The 18,287-nt window shown below is 44.8% G+C and overlaps 1 protein-coding gene across 2 annotated transcripts; it reads left to right on the forward strand.

Annotated features, from left to right (window-relative positions):
• The first annotated feature begins 12,828 nt into the window (after positions 1–12,828).
• On the forward strand, positions 12,829–17,590 carry LOC123064943 (uncharacterized). 2 transcript variants are annotated; one of them, XR_006430851.1, is made up of 5 exons: positions 12,829–13,235; positions 13,981–14,072; positions 14,850–15,339; positions 15,451–16,675; positions 16,771–17,590. XR_006430851.1 is itself a non-coding variant. In XM_044488330.1 (4 exons), the coding sequence occupies exons 2-3, from the start codon at positions 14,769–14,771 to the stop codon at positions 15,774–15,776; spliced, it is 897 nt and encodes a 298-aa protein (XP_044344265.1). In that variant the 5' UTR covers positions 12,829–13,235; positions 13,981–14,768; the 3' UTR covers positions 15,777–16,675; positions 16,771–17,590. The 2 variants fall into 2 exon arrangements, 1 of the variants encoding a protein (XP_044344265.1); XM_044488330.1 differs by having other exon boundaries at positions 13,981–15,339.
• The last annotated feature ends 697 nt before the right edge of the window (positions 17,591–18,287 follow it).

Genomic DNA, 18,287 nt, shown 5'->3' on the forward strand with positions numbered 1-18,287 from the left:
TACGTGAGCGAACAGAGGGATCAATTGGACAGTGTTCTCAAGCAGTAGCGAGATGTGTGAGGTAAGATACACCGCTGACGCTTTTAATTTTTCTTATTAATTTGTTTGTTTCACCCTCTGACTAGTGGGACCCAACGTACTACATGGAGAAAGCTAAGGTGACTAAGGCTACATTATTTCTACACCACTGTGGATAGTCTTACCACCAAAGCCACATGACACGATTATGATTTAAATCCCAATGATTCCCACACACACAAAAAACACGGCATGCTTGTCACATGAATGCAGGAACGTATAAAAGGTTATTTTCCTCTCGTTGAACATAATGGGAGGGTTGTGTAGCTGGTTAGCCTGTTCGCTCATCAAACTTGAGGTCTCGGGTTCGATAACTACACTTGAGCATAATTTGTGCCAGGAGGATTCTTTGACTGGTCAAAATGGATGGATACGGAGCTATACAATCTCGTAGTGACCGTATAATCACCTCATCATGTATATGCTGCAGCCTCGGCACTTGTTCTCTAGGGTTTGCACGCTTCACACTCTCTCTGAAGTATAGATATACACGCTGGAGCCTCATCGCTTGTAGTTGCTCTCTTCACACTCTCTCACCATCTCCAGATCTAAACAAGACTTCGTTGGCCTCTCTCTCCCCTCACTGCTGCTCAAAGATCTAGCAGGATCCGTCCACCGGGAAGGGAAGGAGGCTTAATGTTGTCGCCATCGGCGAGGGAGGGAATCCACTACCGGCGCAGCTGTTCACTTTCACCCAACAGCGGTGCGGGCGGGCCTCCAACCCCTTCTTCTTCGATGCCGCCGTGTCGCCCACCGAACCATGCCCCAAGAACCTTAAGGTATAATTTACTTATTCCACATGCATTGCTCTAGCCGCATGTATACCATGAATCTAGGACGTGGTTCAAAGAGGAAAGGAGTGGGGGAAAGTAGTGGGAAAAGTTGTATAGCATGAATCTAGGACGTGGTTCAAAGAGAAAAGGAAGGGGGAAAGTTGTATAGCATGAATCTAGGACGTGGTTCAAAGAGGAAAGGAATGGGGGAAAGTAGTGGGGAAAGTTGTTCGCATAAATCTAGGACTTGGTTCAAAGGGGAAAGGAAGGGGCGAAAGTACTAGTACATACTGGCTATCCAACACCTACGTTGGTCGAAAAGGGAAAACAATGACAAACGCAGTACGCACATATGTAACCAACTGATCTTTTGTTTTGGGGGACAAGGCTGTAGAGTTTGAGCAGGACTAGATTTGTTGCGCTCACATAGGGAAAGGTGTCTAAAGATAACAAAACTGGGACCAACACAAATATGCTCGTTGGTTGTTTGTTCTTTGTTGCAATATGCTGTGCATGACCATAGTACATCAGTACATGCACATGGTGCTGGTGCGTCCACTGTCCCGTGCAACTCTTTAGCTGTTGTTAATCTAAGGCCCTGTTTGGTTAAAAACTCCCTAGTCCCTACCTGCTTGGTTGCAGGGACTAAACATGGACTAGAGGTTAGTAAATGACATGCTAAAAGACCATGTTACCCCTAGCAATGAACTAATAGAGACAAGGTGCGATGCGTGGCAGGGGCAACTGTTGGAAAAAGTCCGAAAAAGACTCCCTCGGGGTCTTCTTTCTTTAGTCCCAAATGCCCACTTTTAGTCCCTAAAAGTACCTCCTGTTTGGTTTAGATGGGACTGACATGGAGTTTTTTAGTCCCTACACCAAAATTTCCCTGTAAACAAACACCCTCTAATAATGCCACTGGAAAATTGATGCAATTCCAAAGTTAAAAGCAAATTACATGTTTAACGAATTTTATTGTTAATATAATCTCTATGTTAATATTAATCAATGCCACCGTTTGAGAAATGCTACTGTCTTGCTTTCTTTCCCATTTAGATAAGGTAGATGCTTCTTTTTGTTGGCTTCTGTGTCATCCACCGTTATTGACCTCTAGTTGTTTCCTTTGCACCTCTGTGTAAACAGGGTTATCTACTTCACCTCGTTGCCATTGTGACCTTTTGTTGCACTGCACAAAACACTTTTGTTTTAAGAGTGTTTTGTGCAGTTCAACCAAAATGTCACACCGACAATGTTGCTTGATTGCTTGATCTTAGTGGAACTACACAAGAGGAGATCTTACTTCCTATCCGTGTTGGCAAATTTGGTTCAGATCTTCTTCTTGTGAGTTGTTTGAATTCCGCATCATGAGAGGTCAGTACTAGCCTTCTTTCACATGATTCTGTAGTGTGCTTTCATATGTTGTGCTACTTGTATGGTAATGTTGCTTGATTTTAGTGAACTGCACAAATGGAGACAAGACTTCCAATCTGTATGTGCACCGTAATATCCCATTGAGGTAACATAATGATATTTCACAATTGTTGGACTGTATTTTGCCACTTTCATCAGAAAATTAATGTCATTGTTTAGTGCTATACTTATGCTCCCTAATTTACATGCCAAATCTTACATCGAAGGCGAAGCTTGTCTGTTATTGAACCCAGTGATGAAGGGGAAGAACAAGCGGAAGAAAAACAAAAATCAACTCCCGGTGCTGTAATGAAGCACTGGAACTGTGATGACACAAGTAATGATATAGTTTTGCATCTTAATTTATTGCTATGGCTGGAACGAGCAATTGTTTTGCCACTGATTTGATGCCACTCTTAATGTAATACATAATTATCTCTACTTGTGCAAACAGGGATCTTCTTTGAAGATACCATATATTTTAGTGGAACTGCACAAGAAGATATTGGAAACATTAAACTAATCGAGGAGTATATAGTAAGCATGGCCACCACAGTAGATAGCAACAGATGGTTTTGGAGAAGTGCTTCATCTGCATGCTCTACACAATAAGCCTCCTGACAAAGGTTGGTACTCGCCCACTGATTTCATCCATATGATTGAGCTTTGTCATCTCTATTGGTGTTGTGCTACTGTTTAGATACTGTCATGAAAAAGTGGTATTGTCCTTGAGAAGTGCTTCATCTGTGATGTTTTAAATATTTCCTTTCCTTTTTTTCGAGCAAACAGGGATGCTAGCATTTAGTTGTCCTCTCTTTGCACAACAGGATCATCTTCCTCTGAAGAATAAAATGGAGTACGTCAAGTGACTAGTTCCGATTATGCCAGGATGAAGAAGCCCTGTCTATCTTCTCATCAGAAGGAGGAGTTGAAGGATGGTTACATTACTCCCCACAAGACCAAACTAACTTCAGCTTAGAAGGACTGAAAAATCTCCATTTTTTTGCTGTGATGCACGAGTACAATGTTGTTCTAGGATTCTTTCTGGTGAGTTCCATTTTTCTAAAAGTGTGCTCTACATGGACCATGTAGGCGCCTGTTTAAACTGTCAATTCATAGTAATGTTTGCTTTATACTAATCACTTTTTTGTATTTGTGCAAACAGGGGTGCTTAGCTTGATTTCAATGGGAACTGCACAAAATGTTCATGAATACATCGAATCATTCATTTCCACCACAAGAAAGGAGGTGCTGATAAGTTCAAGGCGTTGCAACATATAAGGGCGAAATCATACAAGCTATGTGCGAATTTGGTTGATTTTGGTGGAACTGCACAAAAAGAACAGCTGGTTTATTTAGCACGAGGTGCCATGTCAATGTCTGAACTGATGGCAAACCCTGTCCATTCCACAATCGTAGGCATTTGATATGTTTGGAATGGGACAACCTTGTCAAATTTTGCTCATTGATTTTAGCAAGACATGCGTTTGATATTTTCGAATGGGACGCCCTTTGCTGTCAGCAGCGTCGATCAATTTTTTCTTTATTCTTTAGTTGTGAAGTAAATATTGACTCTGACATGTGAGTCGCTGAGATGCATAATCATCGATTGTTTTGAATGTTCTCTATGAATTGCTAGCCTTGTGTGTTTGATTACAATGTACAGAAACGCTAAAAAGCTGCTCAAACTTTTTGTACTGCTTATGTTCCTTTTTACTTCTCACATTCTGGAAGTGCCTACTTTTTTCTATAAGATTGGTCAAAGTAGAGATGTTTTGACTGTAGACAAAACTTGTATGCAGACTAGAAAGGACTGGAGGGAGTACATGTGAAACTGCTGCAAACTAGGTGATCACCCTGGGAATAATGCTAGTACGTATTGTTTTGCATGTTCATCCAATGCCAGTGATACAGGAATTCGAACTAATCGAAATAAATTCATTCATACATGGTTGGATTTCATATAAACATGCCGGATTTCATTAAATTTCATACATTCTTCAACAAAAAGGGGTGCGCTGGAGGTATAATTAATTAACCGAAGCTACCCACCTGTGTCCCGCTGAGCCGAACAGAAGGTTCAGTGACTTAACTGCAGGTGCAGTTGCGTAACTGAAATGTGGCCTGTTGGGCCCACGTGTCAGTCAACCAACTGCACCAACAATTAAGTAGAACCAGCGTTCTTCTCCAACACAGCTCTTCGACTCCATGTCGCCACCAAGAAGCTAACCGGCCGTCAATGGTCAACCTGCCTAGCTTGGCTTCAACCGGAGGGTAGCATCAGTGGCCTTACTTGGACCCGAGTGGCGGCGACCTACCGTGTTGTACTCTTCCTTGTTTTCTGTGTGGCGCGGCCTCGTTGGCAGCGGGGCAGGGCCTCGGCGGAGCCGGCGATGTCCTCTGTCTCATAGTCGGCGGGCGGCGCCTCGGCGGAGCGGTAGAAATCCTCCCCCTCGTTGCCGGCAGGGTGGGGCCTCGGCTGAGTTGGCGATGTCCTCTGCCTCGTTGTTGGCGGGGCGGGGCCTCGGCGGAGCCGGTGGTGTCCTCTGCCTTGTTGTTGGCGCCGTGGGGCCTCGGCGGAGTAGGGCCTTGTTGACGCCAGCGAAGCGGGCACTCGTCGGAGCCGGCATTGTCCTCTGCCTCGTCCTCGGTCTTGTCAAACAACGCCTCGCCCACTTCATTGCCCTCTTTGTAGGCGGTCGTAGCCTCCGCCACCCGCATGCGGTACCGCCAGCGCTCGAGGCGGCCCTTGCGGGCGGAGCGATATGAGTCGAGCAGCGCCTCCTGCTCCGCCCGCTCCATGGCGATCTGCTCCTCCACCCGCAGGTGCTCCTTGAGGAGATGGTGGTTGTAGGCGGCGTCGGCCTGCGCCTCCCAAAACTGCTCCTCACGCATCTGCCTCACCATGTCCATATATTGGGCATAGGCCTCGCCGATGGTCATGGTGCAATGCATCAGCGAGGATGGCACAGAGGAGGGGGTTGGCACCGGATCGTCGACTACCATGTTCTCCATTGGGACGTCGTCGTCCTCCGGCTGCCTGCCGGCCAGCCGGTCGGCAACAATGGCTGCCATCTCTTTGTGGTCCGTTGTCCGCCCATCCCGAGGAGCGCTGGAGCGCGAGGAAGCCATGGTGGTTAGTAGTGGTGTGGATAGGAGAAAGGGAATGGATGCGGATGACCGCGGCTATGGCCGGCGCAACAGTTTATATAGCAATGGTGGGCGGCGGAGGGACGCACGTGTGGCGCCGGAGTAGCCGCCTCGGCAACCATGTATCATTAATGTGGGCGGCAGATGGACGGATGGATGACACTTTTGTCGTTTGAAGGCGGAGCACTCGCCTGCACCAGGAAGCGGGGCGGGCGGCGCTGACTGTTTCGGGCGGAAAGCGCGCGCGGGTGAGGAGATGACTTTACTTGGAGAGGATGACAATGGGGACCCACTAGGGCCATAGCCTCACGTACGCAAGTGCCTCCTTATTATATATATATATATATATATATATTATATATATATATAACTATAATTTTTTTGCTTCCGCCTGGTTTCCTGACATCACGGTCCCACACCATTGTCAACCCATGTAGTCAATAAACGAGAGAATTGCACAAGAAGCGGCCGACAGCTGGTACCAAGCAGCTCGAGCAGTATTTGTGTTTTTGAGCTGTGAGCACTGCAGAGTTTTTCGATGTTTAGTCCAGATATTAAATTTTCTCATCTGAACAACAACGAAAACATCGCTGCAAGTATTAACTGGGCGGGCTGTGGCCCGTCTAGCCCAGGCCAGATATTCAACCCAGATATTAATTTTTTTCAAGCTGAAAATGGCTAGCCCAGCTATACTTTTTTTAGAATACCCAGGCAAGGTCAAGTTGTTATTCTCCGCCCCGTCGGGCTGCAAATCTTTCCTAGGATGGATGCATTAGGCTTAACAAGAAAATGGGCTTTAAGAAATAATAAATGGGATGTAATTATAAAAACTGGGCAGTAACTACAAAAAAAATGCACCAAACACGTAATTACTTTATAAAATATTATTTTTGGATATTGAAAATTTTAATTTCATTAATTGTTGTGAGCGCAATGTTTCATTGGATTTTTATGTAATATAAATTTATATTGAAATTGTATTTAATCTGACTAGAAATTTCGGGATAAAAATATTTCAGATCCCATCAAAATGTGGGTAGTTTTATTGAATTCTATTTTGAACGGTTGGTTGAAATGGGTTGTACTTTTAACAAACTGTGAATGGGCTGTAGTAAATTCCATTAGAATTCAAAAATGGGTTGCACATTCTTACAAATCTCAAATGGGCTATAAGTTCTCTGCCACACACTTGTGGCCTTACTAAGTTGACGTGTCCCCTAAAAAAGAGAGTTGACGCGTATGCAAGGCTTTGTCAACTTATAGTCAACACACGGTTCTAGCAGCAGTGGCCGTTGGATGTCCATCCAATGGATGTCGTGCTTATTCTTCAATCTCGGATATTCTAGCTTCATCCGCCCAAAAATGATTCCTCCCCCTGACATCTGGGGCGCACCGTTTCGGAAGCTGACCTGTGGGCCTACTAAGTTGACGTGTACCAAGGTCTTTGTCAACTTAGTCAATATAAACGATTCTAGCTGCAGTGACCGTAGGATGTCCATCCAACGGCCGTCGTGCTTCTTCAACCTCTGGTCTTCTTGCTCTAGCCGCCCAAAGCAGCGTCGGTCGTGCTGCCTGCTCCTGCCTCCCGTGGCCGGCTGTGCTGCCGCGGAGGCCTCACCGCTGGCCAGGCCATCCATCCACTCACCCACACCCCTGTTATTCTGCGGCGACGACAGCCTCACACCGCAGCCGAACGAGTGAACCCTCATACTCCTCTACGCGTGGGCATCCACTGCCGTGTCTTCCCCAGCTCCGCGTCGTCCCCTTCCTTCCTAGGCCTCGCTCTCGTCCACCGCCCTGGTGCTCTCAGCGCGGTGTGGTTAATGTGGTGAAGGAACGACTTCCATCGGAAGAGTACTGTACGTGGAGAGGCTGACAGCTGGGTCCATGGCGGCCGCTGTCGGTGTCAAAACTGCCGGATCTTGGGTAGGGGGTCCCGAACTGTGCGTCTAAGGCTAATGGGAACAGGAGGCGGGGGACACAATGTTTACCCAGGTTCGGGCCCTCTCTATGGAGGTAATACCCTACTTCCTGCTTGATTGATCCTGATGATATGAGTATTGCAAGAGTTTATCTACCATGAGATCGTAGAGACTAAACCCTAGAAGCTAGCCTATGATTATGATTGTCCTCCTCCTATGGACTAAACCCTCCGGTTTATATAGACATCGGAGGGGACTAGGGTTACACAGAGTCGGTTATAGAGAAGGAAATCTACATATCCGAATCGCCAAGCTTGCGTTCCACGCAAAGGAGAGTCCCACCCGAACACATGACGAAGTCTTCAATCTTGTATCTTCATAGTCCAACAGTCCGGCATAAGCATATAGTCCGGCTGTCCGAGGACCCCCTAATCCAGGACTCCCTCAGTAGCCCCTGAACTAGGCTTCAATGACGATGAGTCCGGCGCACGGATTATCTTCGGCATTGCAAGGCGGGTTCCTTCTCCAAATACTCCAAGGTAGATTTTAAACGCATGCATCGTGTCTGGCTCTGCAAAACAAATTCCACATACCACCGTAGAGAGCACAATGTTTCACAAATCTAATATGCTGACAATTTTTCATAGTATGACATCACGCCGCGGCCCGGTCATTATGCGAACCATTTTTCACAACCTGCTACTTCATTTATCGCGAGGCAGTTTTGTTGGCACGTCTTGTCGAAGCATAGATCGCGTCCTCTTATCACGGGATTCTCATCAATACGGGTGTGGGTAACCCAACCAAGCCATCAACACGGTGCTTCGGGAATAAGCGAGTTTACAGGGCAAGTGGGGAGGCGCACAGTTTCTACCGCCTTTATAAAGAGATAAGGATTCCCCCTTTTTACCCACGCCTTCTTCTTCCTCTGCTCATCCATTCTCTCTCGCTCGAGCTCCAGCGCCCAAGCTTTCACCTTCTCCGCCCACCAAGTCCTTCCAAAAATGTCCGGATCTGGAGCGGGAGGCAAATGGATAGCCTCTACCGTCCGGGAGAAGGATATCAATAAACTTTGGGAGGCCGGTTATCTGACCAAGAAAATCAGCCATCATCTCCCGACGGCGGGTAAGATCGTCCCTACTCCGGAACCCCATGAGAGGGTTGTATTCCTCCCTCACTTTTTCCGCGGACTAGGGTTTCCCCTCCACCTATTCATTCACGGCATTATGTATTACTACGGGATCGATTTTCATGATCTATATCCCAATTCCTTCCTCAACATCTCAACATTCGTCGTCGTGTGCGAGGCCTTTCTTCACATCTGGCCACACTTCGGCTTATGGTTGAAGATTTTCAATGTGAAGCCCAAGGTAGTGAGCGGCGAGCACGCTAAGTGCCGAGGGGCCATGGTGAGCAAGATTCCCAACGTTATGTGGCCATCAGCGATTCTGTCAAGGGGTGGCAACAACAGTGGTTCTGTGTCACTGAGCCACGCAGCACAAAATAGGCCACAACTCCCGAATTCCGATCCGGAGCTCCGCTGCGGCTTACGTCCTGGCCCACGAAGGGCCTGAACTGGTCTTTGCCCGACGAGTTTATTCGGTGCTCCAGACGCGCGTCAAGGGTATGGAAGACAAGAAAATCAAACTTGTCAATGTAGTCCAGGTGATGTTAGTCTGCCGGATTCTCCCTTGTCAACACCGGGCCTGCAATTTATCGGAATTTGATCGGACCAAGCACCAGACCCTACTAAGGTTCTTCGGCTCATCGCACAAAGACATCTGGAAAGTGCTTTTTAAGTCCGGCAAATTGTGGCCGGACTCAGCCGAGGACCGCGGGTATCGCCCTACAAGTCCGGTAAGTCCCCTTATGTTGGCAAGTCACATGCTTTTATCTATATAATCCGAGGGAAACGCTCAATATATTTTTCCACAACTCTCTTAGGGCTGGACGAAGAAGGCAGGTCAGATCTACTGTCCGGCCCCGCTGCCAAAAGAACCAGCTGGCCCACTTCTGACGAAGATGCTGGTCCCGGCGCCTTACAAGGCGCCGAAGAAGAAATCTGAGAAAGAGATTAAGGAGACCAGGGGCAGCCGTCATTGTCGAGGCACCTCAGACACAATATCCGAGGACTCCGAGGCCCGCTCTTCCTCCAAGGAGAATGAGGAAGAGGAGGAAAACCCATCCTCCCCCGCGCGGGGGGGGGGGGAGAAAAGGACGGCCTCCAGACACTTGGAGGCCGAATCACCTAAGAAGGGAAAAACTCCCCTCCCGAAGGAATCCGCCACACAGCAGGCCGGAGTGGGATCCCAGGGTCTAGCCCCGGGTGAACTCGTGAGTATATAAAATCCGAACACGCTTGTGCATCCAGACTCACTATTGTATGATGTTTTAATCATTGAGCCATGCTTCTTTGCAGTCCGGCGAGGTCCCACACCAAACAATCCTCATCGGAGGATTTACTGGGCTCGGATGCTATGGACAGGGGGACACCCCCGAAGGCCCCCTCCCAAAAACATGTGAACGACACCGAGGCATCATCCCAGGGGGACCCAGGCTAAGGAGGGGGTAAAACCTCGGCGGCTGGACACACGGGAGAAAAGTCTCCCATGGATATCAACGGCGGGGGCTATCTCGAATTCGGCCCCCAGGCAGACACAATTCCGGAGACCAATACGGCTCTGGAATCAGGCAGGCAGCCTCCCTCGATAGGAGGGGGTGCGCCTGTTCCACCGCCAACCTCTGCCCAACCAGAGGTGCCGGATACCTTATCGGCGGCGCTGAAGAGCGCCTCCATCATTGAAGAACGCCGTGCCCTTATGGGTGCGGTGATTGAGAAGATTCAATCCGCTGAGAGCGGGCTGAATGAAGCTTGTGTCAACCTTATAACAGGATTTGAGTTATGTTGTGAGGTTTCGAAGATTGTTACAGTATAGGTAGTAGCCCCTGATACACTGTTCGGTGTTCGAAAGAAAGAACTGGACAAAGAATCAAATACATGTTCGCAGGAGACTCACCTTATGGCACCTCTCCTTATTTTTTATAAGCAGGTGATACGTCTCCAATGTATCTATAATTTATGAAGCATTCATGCTATTTTATTATCTGTTTTGAATGATAATGGGCTTTATTATACACTTTTATATTACTTTTGGGACTAACCTATTAACCGGAGGCCCAGCCCATATTGCTATTTTATTGCCTGTTTCAGTATTTCGAAGAAAAGGAATATCAAATGGAGTCCAAACGGAATGAAACCTTTAGCAGCGTGATTTTTGGAAAGATTATGATCCAGGAGACTTGGAGTGCAAGCCGGGGGAGCATCGAGGAAGTCACGAGACAGGGGGGCGCGCCCACCCCCCTGGGCATGCCCTACCCTCTCGTGGGCCCCTCGAGGCTCGCCGACCGACTTCTTTCGCCTATATAAGCCTACGTACCCTAAAAACATCAAATATCAAGATAGATCGGGAGTTCCGCCGCCGCAAGCCTCTGTAGCCACCAAAAACCTCTCGGGGGCCCGTTCTGGTACCCTACCGCAGGGGGGATCCCTCACCGGTGGCCATCTTCATCATCCCGGCGCTCTCCATGACGAGGAGGGAGTAGTTCACCCTCGAGGCTGAGGGTATGTACCAGTAGCTATGTGTTTGATCTCTCTCTCTCTCTCTCTCTCTCTCTCTCGTGTTCTCTCTCGTGTTCCCTCTATGGCACGATCTTGATGTATCCTGAGCTTTGCTATTGTAGTTGGATCTTATGATGTTTCTCCCCCTCTACTCTCTTGTAATGGATTGAGGTGACAATGGAGTATCTAGGTGACATTAGGGTTTTGGTTGATTTGTGTCTTAAGGTGTTATTCTAGTATGAACTCTATGATAGATTGAGCGGAAAGAATAGCTTCATGTTATTTTACTACGAACTCTTGAATAGATAGAACAAAAAGGATAACTTTGAGGTGGTTTCGTACCCTACCATAATCTCTTCGTTTGTTCTCTGCTATTAGTGTCTTTGGAGTGACTCTTTGTTGCATGTTGAGGGATTGTTATATGATCTATCTATGTTATTATTGTTGAGAGAACTTGCACTAGTGAAAGTATGAACCCTAGGCCTTGTTTCCTACCATTGCAATACCGTTTACACTCACTTTTATCACTTGTTATCTTGCTGTTTTTATAATTTCAGATTACAAATACCTTTATCTACCATCCATATTGCACTTGTATCACCATCTCTTTGCCGAACTAGTGCACCTATACAATTTATCATTGTATTGGGTGTGTTGGGGACACACGAGGCTCTTTGTTATTTGGTTGCAGGGTTGTTTGAGAGAGACCATCTTCATCCTACACCTCCCACGGATTGATAAACCCTAGGTCATCCACCAGAGGGAAAATTGCTACTGTCCTAAAAATCTGTGCACTTGCAGGCCCAACAACGTCTACAAGAATAAGGTTGTGTAGTAGACATCAAGCTCTTTTTCTGGCACCGTTGACGGGGAGGCTAGGTAAATGGCACTCACACCCCATCAACTAAGCTTTTTTCTGGCGCCGTTGCCGGGGAGGTGAGTGCTTGAAGGTATATCTTCAGATCTTGCAATCGAATATTTTTGTTTCTTGTTTTATCACTAGTTTAGTCTATAAAAGAAAACTACAAAAAAATGGAATTGAGTCTGTCTCATACACTTCATCTTTTTAATATCTTTCGTGAGAATGATGGAAAGGAAAATTGTGCTCAAGTGCTACAAGAAGAATTACATAGAATGCTTGGCATGAAATATGTGAATGATGAGCATGATTGCAATGTTGTTAGTATGAACTCCTTGACTATCCATGATGCTAATGATATGCAAAGCCACAAGCTTGGGGAAGCTATGTTTGATGATGATGATATTTTTTGTCCCCCAAGTTTTGATGAGCAATTTTTTTTTGATGATAGCATGCCTCCTACTTATGATGATTATATTAATGAAAGTGGGTTTGGAAGAGTGTCAACTTTAGGAAGTGGTAATCCCACCATTTTGAAGGATGTTGCATCTTATTATGATGAATATGAAAGTGGATTTGGAAGAGTGTCAACTTTATTTAGTGATGATTCCACTATTTCGGAAGAGGTTCCAATTGATTATGAGAACAAAGTTGCTATAGATGATGATTATTGTGATGACTTGTATACTATTAAGAATAATGATAACCATGAAACTTGTCATCATGATTTTAGTTTTCAATTGGATTATGCTTCACATGATGGTTATTTTGTTGAGTTTGCTCCCACTACTATTGATAAGAATAAATTTTCCTATGTATAGAGTAGTAAATTTTTTATGCAAGTATATCATGAAAATAATGTTTTAGGTGCTGGTTATATTGTTGAATTCATTCATGATGCTACTGAAAATTATTATGAAGGAGGAATGTATGCTTGTAGGCAGGGTTGGAAAAAGTGTTATTAAGCGTACGCCTCGGCGCGCCTCAGTGCTCAGCGACAGCCCATCGCGTAGCCTTGGGCCTAATCGGTGCTCTAGGCGGGCCCATCGCTTAGGCGGATCCAGGCGTGCGCCTAGGCGTGATAGAGCGGAGAAAAGCGGCGAGGAGGCGGCGCAAGGCAGAGCAAGGCGGACCGGAGATGGAGCGGGAGAGGTTGCAAGCATGGACGGGAAGGAGCGAGAAGATCGCTAGAAAATGGAGAAGATTGCGGGAAGTTTGCTGGCTGAAGGAAAGGAGAGATTAGGGTAGGCTTTGCATATATATACACACAAAAGGGGTGGCGGCGGCTCGATCTATTCCGTCGTCGCTTCGTCCTCCGGCTGCCGAGACGAAGAGATTCACCTCATCCTCTCACCACGCAGCCATGGCTTCTTCATCCCCGCCATCCCGCGCAGCCATCTGAGGTCCCGCCTTCTTCCGTACTATAGGTGAGCTGCCAAATCGATTTCGTCAATCCCCTCTCTTCTTGTGTACTATGTGCCTGTGTGCAGCCTCTGTCGTCCCCTGGATTGCTAGTTGTTTGCTAATTGCTGCTCCATCCTTCTCATGGAATTACTTGATCTGTAGCTTCTGTATTGATATTGATTTATCTAGATTACTAATTGGATGTAGTTTGATCCATCCCCCCAGTGGTGAATCTAGGATTGCAACTCAGGGGCTGCCACTCAGTTTTATTTCATTTTGCAAAGATCTCACAATTTAAATGTCATAGAAGCACCACAAATTCACGTAGGAGTACCATAGTCTAGTCAAACAAATAAATGATAGTTATTTTGTTCGTTCTGCAACTGATTTGTACATACCTTGATGCTGTTATGGATGAATTTGCTCACGCATATACAAGATTTAACAAATAAGAAGTAATTAGTATTTGGGCATAAACAATATTGTGGGAGAAAGAACTTTGCTTAGGTTCAAGGTCAAAGCTGCGCCTGGCCTGGCTCAATGCCCCTGGTCTTGCCTAGTCTATCGCAGCATGCCGACATGCTCATGCTCGTTGGCAGCCGGCTTGGCAGTGTGCAGTGCTCCCTATGCCTGACCTGCGCCTACTGTTGTTGGCCGCCGCAACAGATGGCCTGACCACCCTACACACTGAACATATGAATTTTTCTGTACTGAACACTTCTAATGGAATAAGACATGACTGAAAATAATTATAACTCCCTGATGCAGTTGTTCTCGACAGCTCATACTACGAGGAGGTTAAAGACGGCTGGTCATATCTAGCACCTGAAGAAGCAACAGAAGTATCAGCTAGTCTGAAGGTAATCAGGCTGGGCACTATTGATGTTAATGACGTTCGTTCTATAATTGTCTCAGTTAATTAAGTTATATACATGGCATGATGCCAAGATGGGATACTGGACGGTACTAGTAGTAGAGTAGAAGAAGGATCATATTCTGTTGCATGATGCCAAAATAGGACGGTCACAGTAGCTGCTACTATTACACTAGTCTAAAAATAGGGTCATATGCGTGAGTGTGGTTGCTGTTAATCTTGAATGTACATATATGAGGTTATTTCACATCATACTTTAAATTACTATATCAGAGGTGTTGTTCAGTTGGCATAAAAAGAGAATTGCTTCTGGATCGGTATGAAGCATTGCAAGACAAAATAATTTCCGAATGCTACACATTTATTAGCTTGTAAGTTGCAATGCAAAAAATATGTTCTTTTTGGTTTCCTCCGTGTGGTAGTTTTTGTATTATCTATTTAGTGTTTACTTCACGGCAGAAAGTTTCTTGGAATTTGTCGATATACAGCTTCTTGCCTACTTTATATCGCTCTGCATATATTATGAAATTTAATAATTTATATTGCTTCAGTTCTAGGATCTGGACATACGCATACACGTACAAATAAACTTTATTGCGTTCTTACTTCGATTATTCTCTGCATTTATGCCTACCTGTGGTCTAGACTTTGGTAGATCTGGTCCATTTTTTTAGAATCAGCAATGCGAATTACTGAGCTATTACTTGTTGTGTATTTGATTATTTGTACGATGTCCGACACAAATGCAACATCGGCATCGCAGGAAGAGAATGTCCTTAAGAGAAAGTCAGATGATGTGGGATGGGAGTACGGGAGTCTAGCTGATGCTTCCAACAAGGATAAAGTGAAGTATATGTTCTATAACCATGTGAGCACGGGAGGTGTTTATCGTCACAAGCAGCATGTGGCTCATATTGGTAATGTTGTGGTCAAATGCAAGAAAAGCTCTCAGGAAGCTAAAGACAGGTGCAAGAAATCTCTTGAGGATGCATCTAATAAGAGGAGGGAAAAGACTGCCCGTGAGCAAGAGCTTAGACAAAGTGTGAACATTTCTCGCGTTGGAGATGAAGAAGCTGCTCATATCGGAAGCACAGAGCCACACAAATTAGGTCCTATTGACAAGTGGGCACAGCCTATTGATCCTAAATTGACTCAAGCTGAAGCCTTGCATCAACAGAAGATAAACAAGGAATTTTGGAAAAAGAGAACACATGAAGTGCAACAGTATGTGGCTAGATGGGTGTACAATCATGGTAATTAAATATTTATTTTTACCCACACTGCCATTTATAGTTTACTTCTTTGTAATGTTTGACCGTTGGTTGCCTTCTCACTTACTAATTTTGTTTGTATTGCATTTGTAGCTATACCATTCAATGCTTGTGACAACGATGATTTCAAGTTAATGTGTGAAGCCATTGGGAGGTTTGGTCCTGGATTTGAGCCGCCATCTAAACATGACCTTCGAGAGACTTTGCTGAGTGAGGAACATGCAAGAGTGAAGAGTTTGCTGCAAGAACGTGATGCTGAAAAGATGAAGAATGGCTGCTCCATTATGACTGATGCTTGGTCAGATAGGAAGAGGAGAAGCATAATGAACTTGTGCACAAACAATGCTGATGGTTCTAGTTTTATAAGTTCGAGTGAGATGTCGGCTGTATCGACACAAGTGAAGTCATCTTCCAATTAGTGGATGAAGCAATTGAAGAAGTAGGTCCTGAAAATGTGGTCCAAGTAGTGACTGATAATGCTTCTAATAACATGGGGGCAAAGAAGATGTTGTTGGAGAAGCGGCCGAACATGTTTTGGAGCTCTTGTGCGACGCACACCATTAACTTGATGTTGCAAGGAATTGGCGATCTGCCAAGGTTTAGTAAGGTACTTGAAAAAGCAAAAGCATTCACTATCTTTGTCTATGGGCACACACGGACCTTGGACTGCATGAGACACTTCTCTTCAGGGAAAGAGATCATAAGGCCACGGGTCACTAGGTTTGCTTCTGGTTATCTAACTTTGGAAAGCCTTCTAGAAAAAAAGGATCAACTGAGGAAGATGGTGGTTGATGGTAGATGGGACAAACTAAGAGAAGTTAAATCAAAAAAGGGAAAGGTAGCAACAACTACGATGATGAGCATGGCTTTTTGGAAAGATTTGAAGCTTTGCCTGAATGTCTTTGAGCCTTTGGTAAAAGTCCTTCTTTGGTTGATGGGGATGTCAAGCCATCTATGGGTTTTGTCTATGGAGAAATAGTGAAGGCAAAGAAAGAGATCAAGGAAGTCTATGGCAATGTGGAGTCACGTTACAAAGATGTGATTAATATTGTTGAGAAAAAGATGAAAGATCGACTTGACTCTCCGTTGCACTTGGCTGCATACTTACTGAATCCATATTATAGCTATGCTGATACTAATATTTTTGATGATGGGACAATAATCGAAGGGTTCATTAGCTGTGTGGAGACCTTTTATTATGGTGATGATGACAAGCAAGATCAAGCTGTCAATTTTGAATTAAAGAGATTCCAGAATAGAGAAGGATCATTTGCAAAGAAGCTTGCGAGGAGTTGTCAGAATGTTGATTATAATGCAGGTATGCAGTGTAATTTTGTAAAGTCTAATTTATTCAGTATATATTCAGAATTTATGCAATACATTGTTCACTTGATTCTCTGCTTTCATTCATAGCATCTTGGTGGAGGCTCTATGGAACTGAAGCACTAGCTCTACAAAGGATGGCTGTGAGAATCCTCTCATTGACCTCAAGTTCTTCGGTCTATGAAAGGAATTGGAGTACCTTCGAAAATGTTAGTCTCCTACTCTCTAATCTCACATCTAGCTAGAGTACTCTGTCACATGTCAAAACGTTCCCTGTTCTTAATCCTTATGTTCATACAAAGAAAAGAAACAGGCTAACTACAGAACGTCTAAACTCTCTTGTGTTCATACAATTCAACTCGAGAATGATGGCCAAGAAACAAATGATCAAGGAGAAGAAGATCATTGATGTCCTCTTATCCGCTGAAACTACTGAAGCTCAAGGTTTTATTTTTGAGGGCAGAGATGATTATGCAGAAATCGTCTATAGGGATGATGAGGAGGAGGATATGGATAGTACAGGGATGCCAGGGAGTGGCATTGGAGAAGCGATGAGAGTCAATGAATTGCTCGAGCCACGTAGAAGTGCGAGACTAAGACAACTTTATGAAGAAGAAGAATTCGATTATGAAGAAGAGGAGTTTGATGATGATGAGGAGATGCATTCAGATGAGGAGAATGACTATTGATAATTGAGGAGGCCCAAATGCAGGGTGTCTTTTCTTAAGTACTTTTTTTTATCACATATCTTTATTTCATTGAGTCAAACTGTTCGTGTGTGCGTCCATGTGGAATTTCCCTTTTTGATTGTGAGAGAAGTCTTCCCAATAAGATTCTAGGAATTAAAGAACTTCATTTTGATGTGTGAACTGTTGAGCTCATAATTTATAATGCTATGCTAATTGGGTCTTGTGTGATATTTGCCTATAATATATTTGAATATTTGACATTTCTATGGGCGTATTACTTCCCATTGAATAGACTATTTAGCTCTCCACGTTGCCTGATGTATGTTATCTTTATCACCACATTGTCTTTCTAACGTACTATGGTGCAAAGTCTACCCAAATAATTCTCCTCCTAACCTGCTACTGTACGAAACGCCTTGGCCCGCCTAGGCTACGCCTAGGCAGGCTAGGCACTAGGCAGAGAGTCACCGCCCGCCTACCGCCTAGCGCTTTTTCCAACCTTGCTTGTAGGAATGGCAATAATATTAAGTTTGCTCTCTATGTGCTTAAAGTTTCAAAGTTATGCTTGTTTTGCCTTCCTATGCTAGTTGATTATCGTTCCTATAAATTGTTTGCTCACAAAATCCCTATGCATATGAAGTGGGTTAGACTTAAATGTGCTAGTCATATTCTTCATGATGCTCTCTTTATGTTTCAATTCTTATCTTTTATGTGAGCATCATATAATCATGCCTAGCTAGGGGCGTTAAACGTTAGCACTTGTTGGGAGGCAACCCAACTTTATTTTTGTTTCTTACTTTTTGTTCCTTTTTAGTAATAAATAATTCATCTATCCTCTGGTTAGATGTGGTTTTATGTTTTAATTAGTGTTTGTGCCAAGTAGAACCTTTGGGAAGACTTGGGTGAAGTCTTTATGAT

Source organism: Triticum aestivum, chromosome 3B, assembly GCF_018294505.1.
Source record: "Triticum aestivum cultivar Chinese Spring chromosome 3B, IWGSC CS RefSeq v2.1, whole genome shotgun sequence".
NCBI classification, from domain to species: domain Eukaryota; kingdom Viridiplantae; phylum Streptophyta; class Magnoliopsida; order Poales; family Poaceae; genus Triticum; species Triticum aestivum.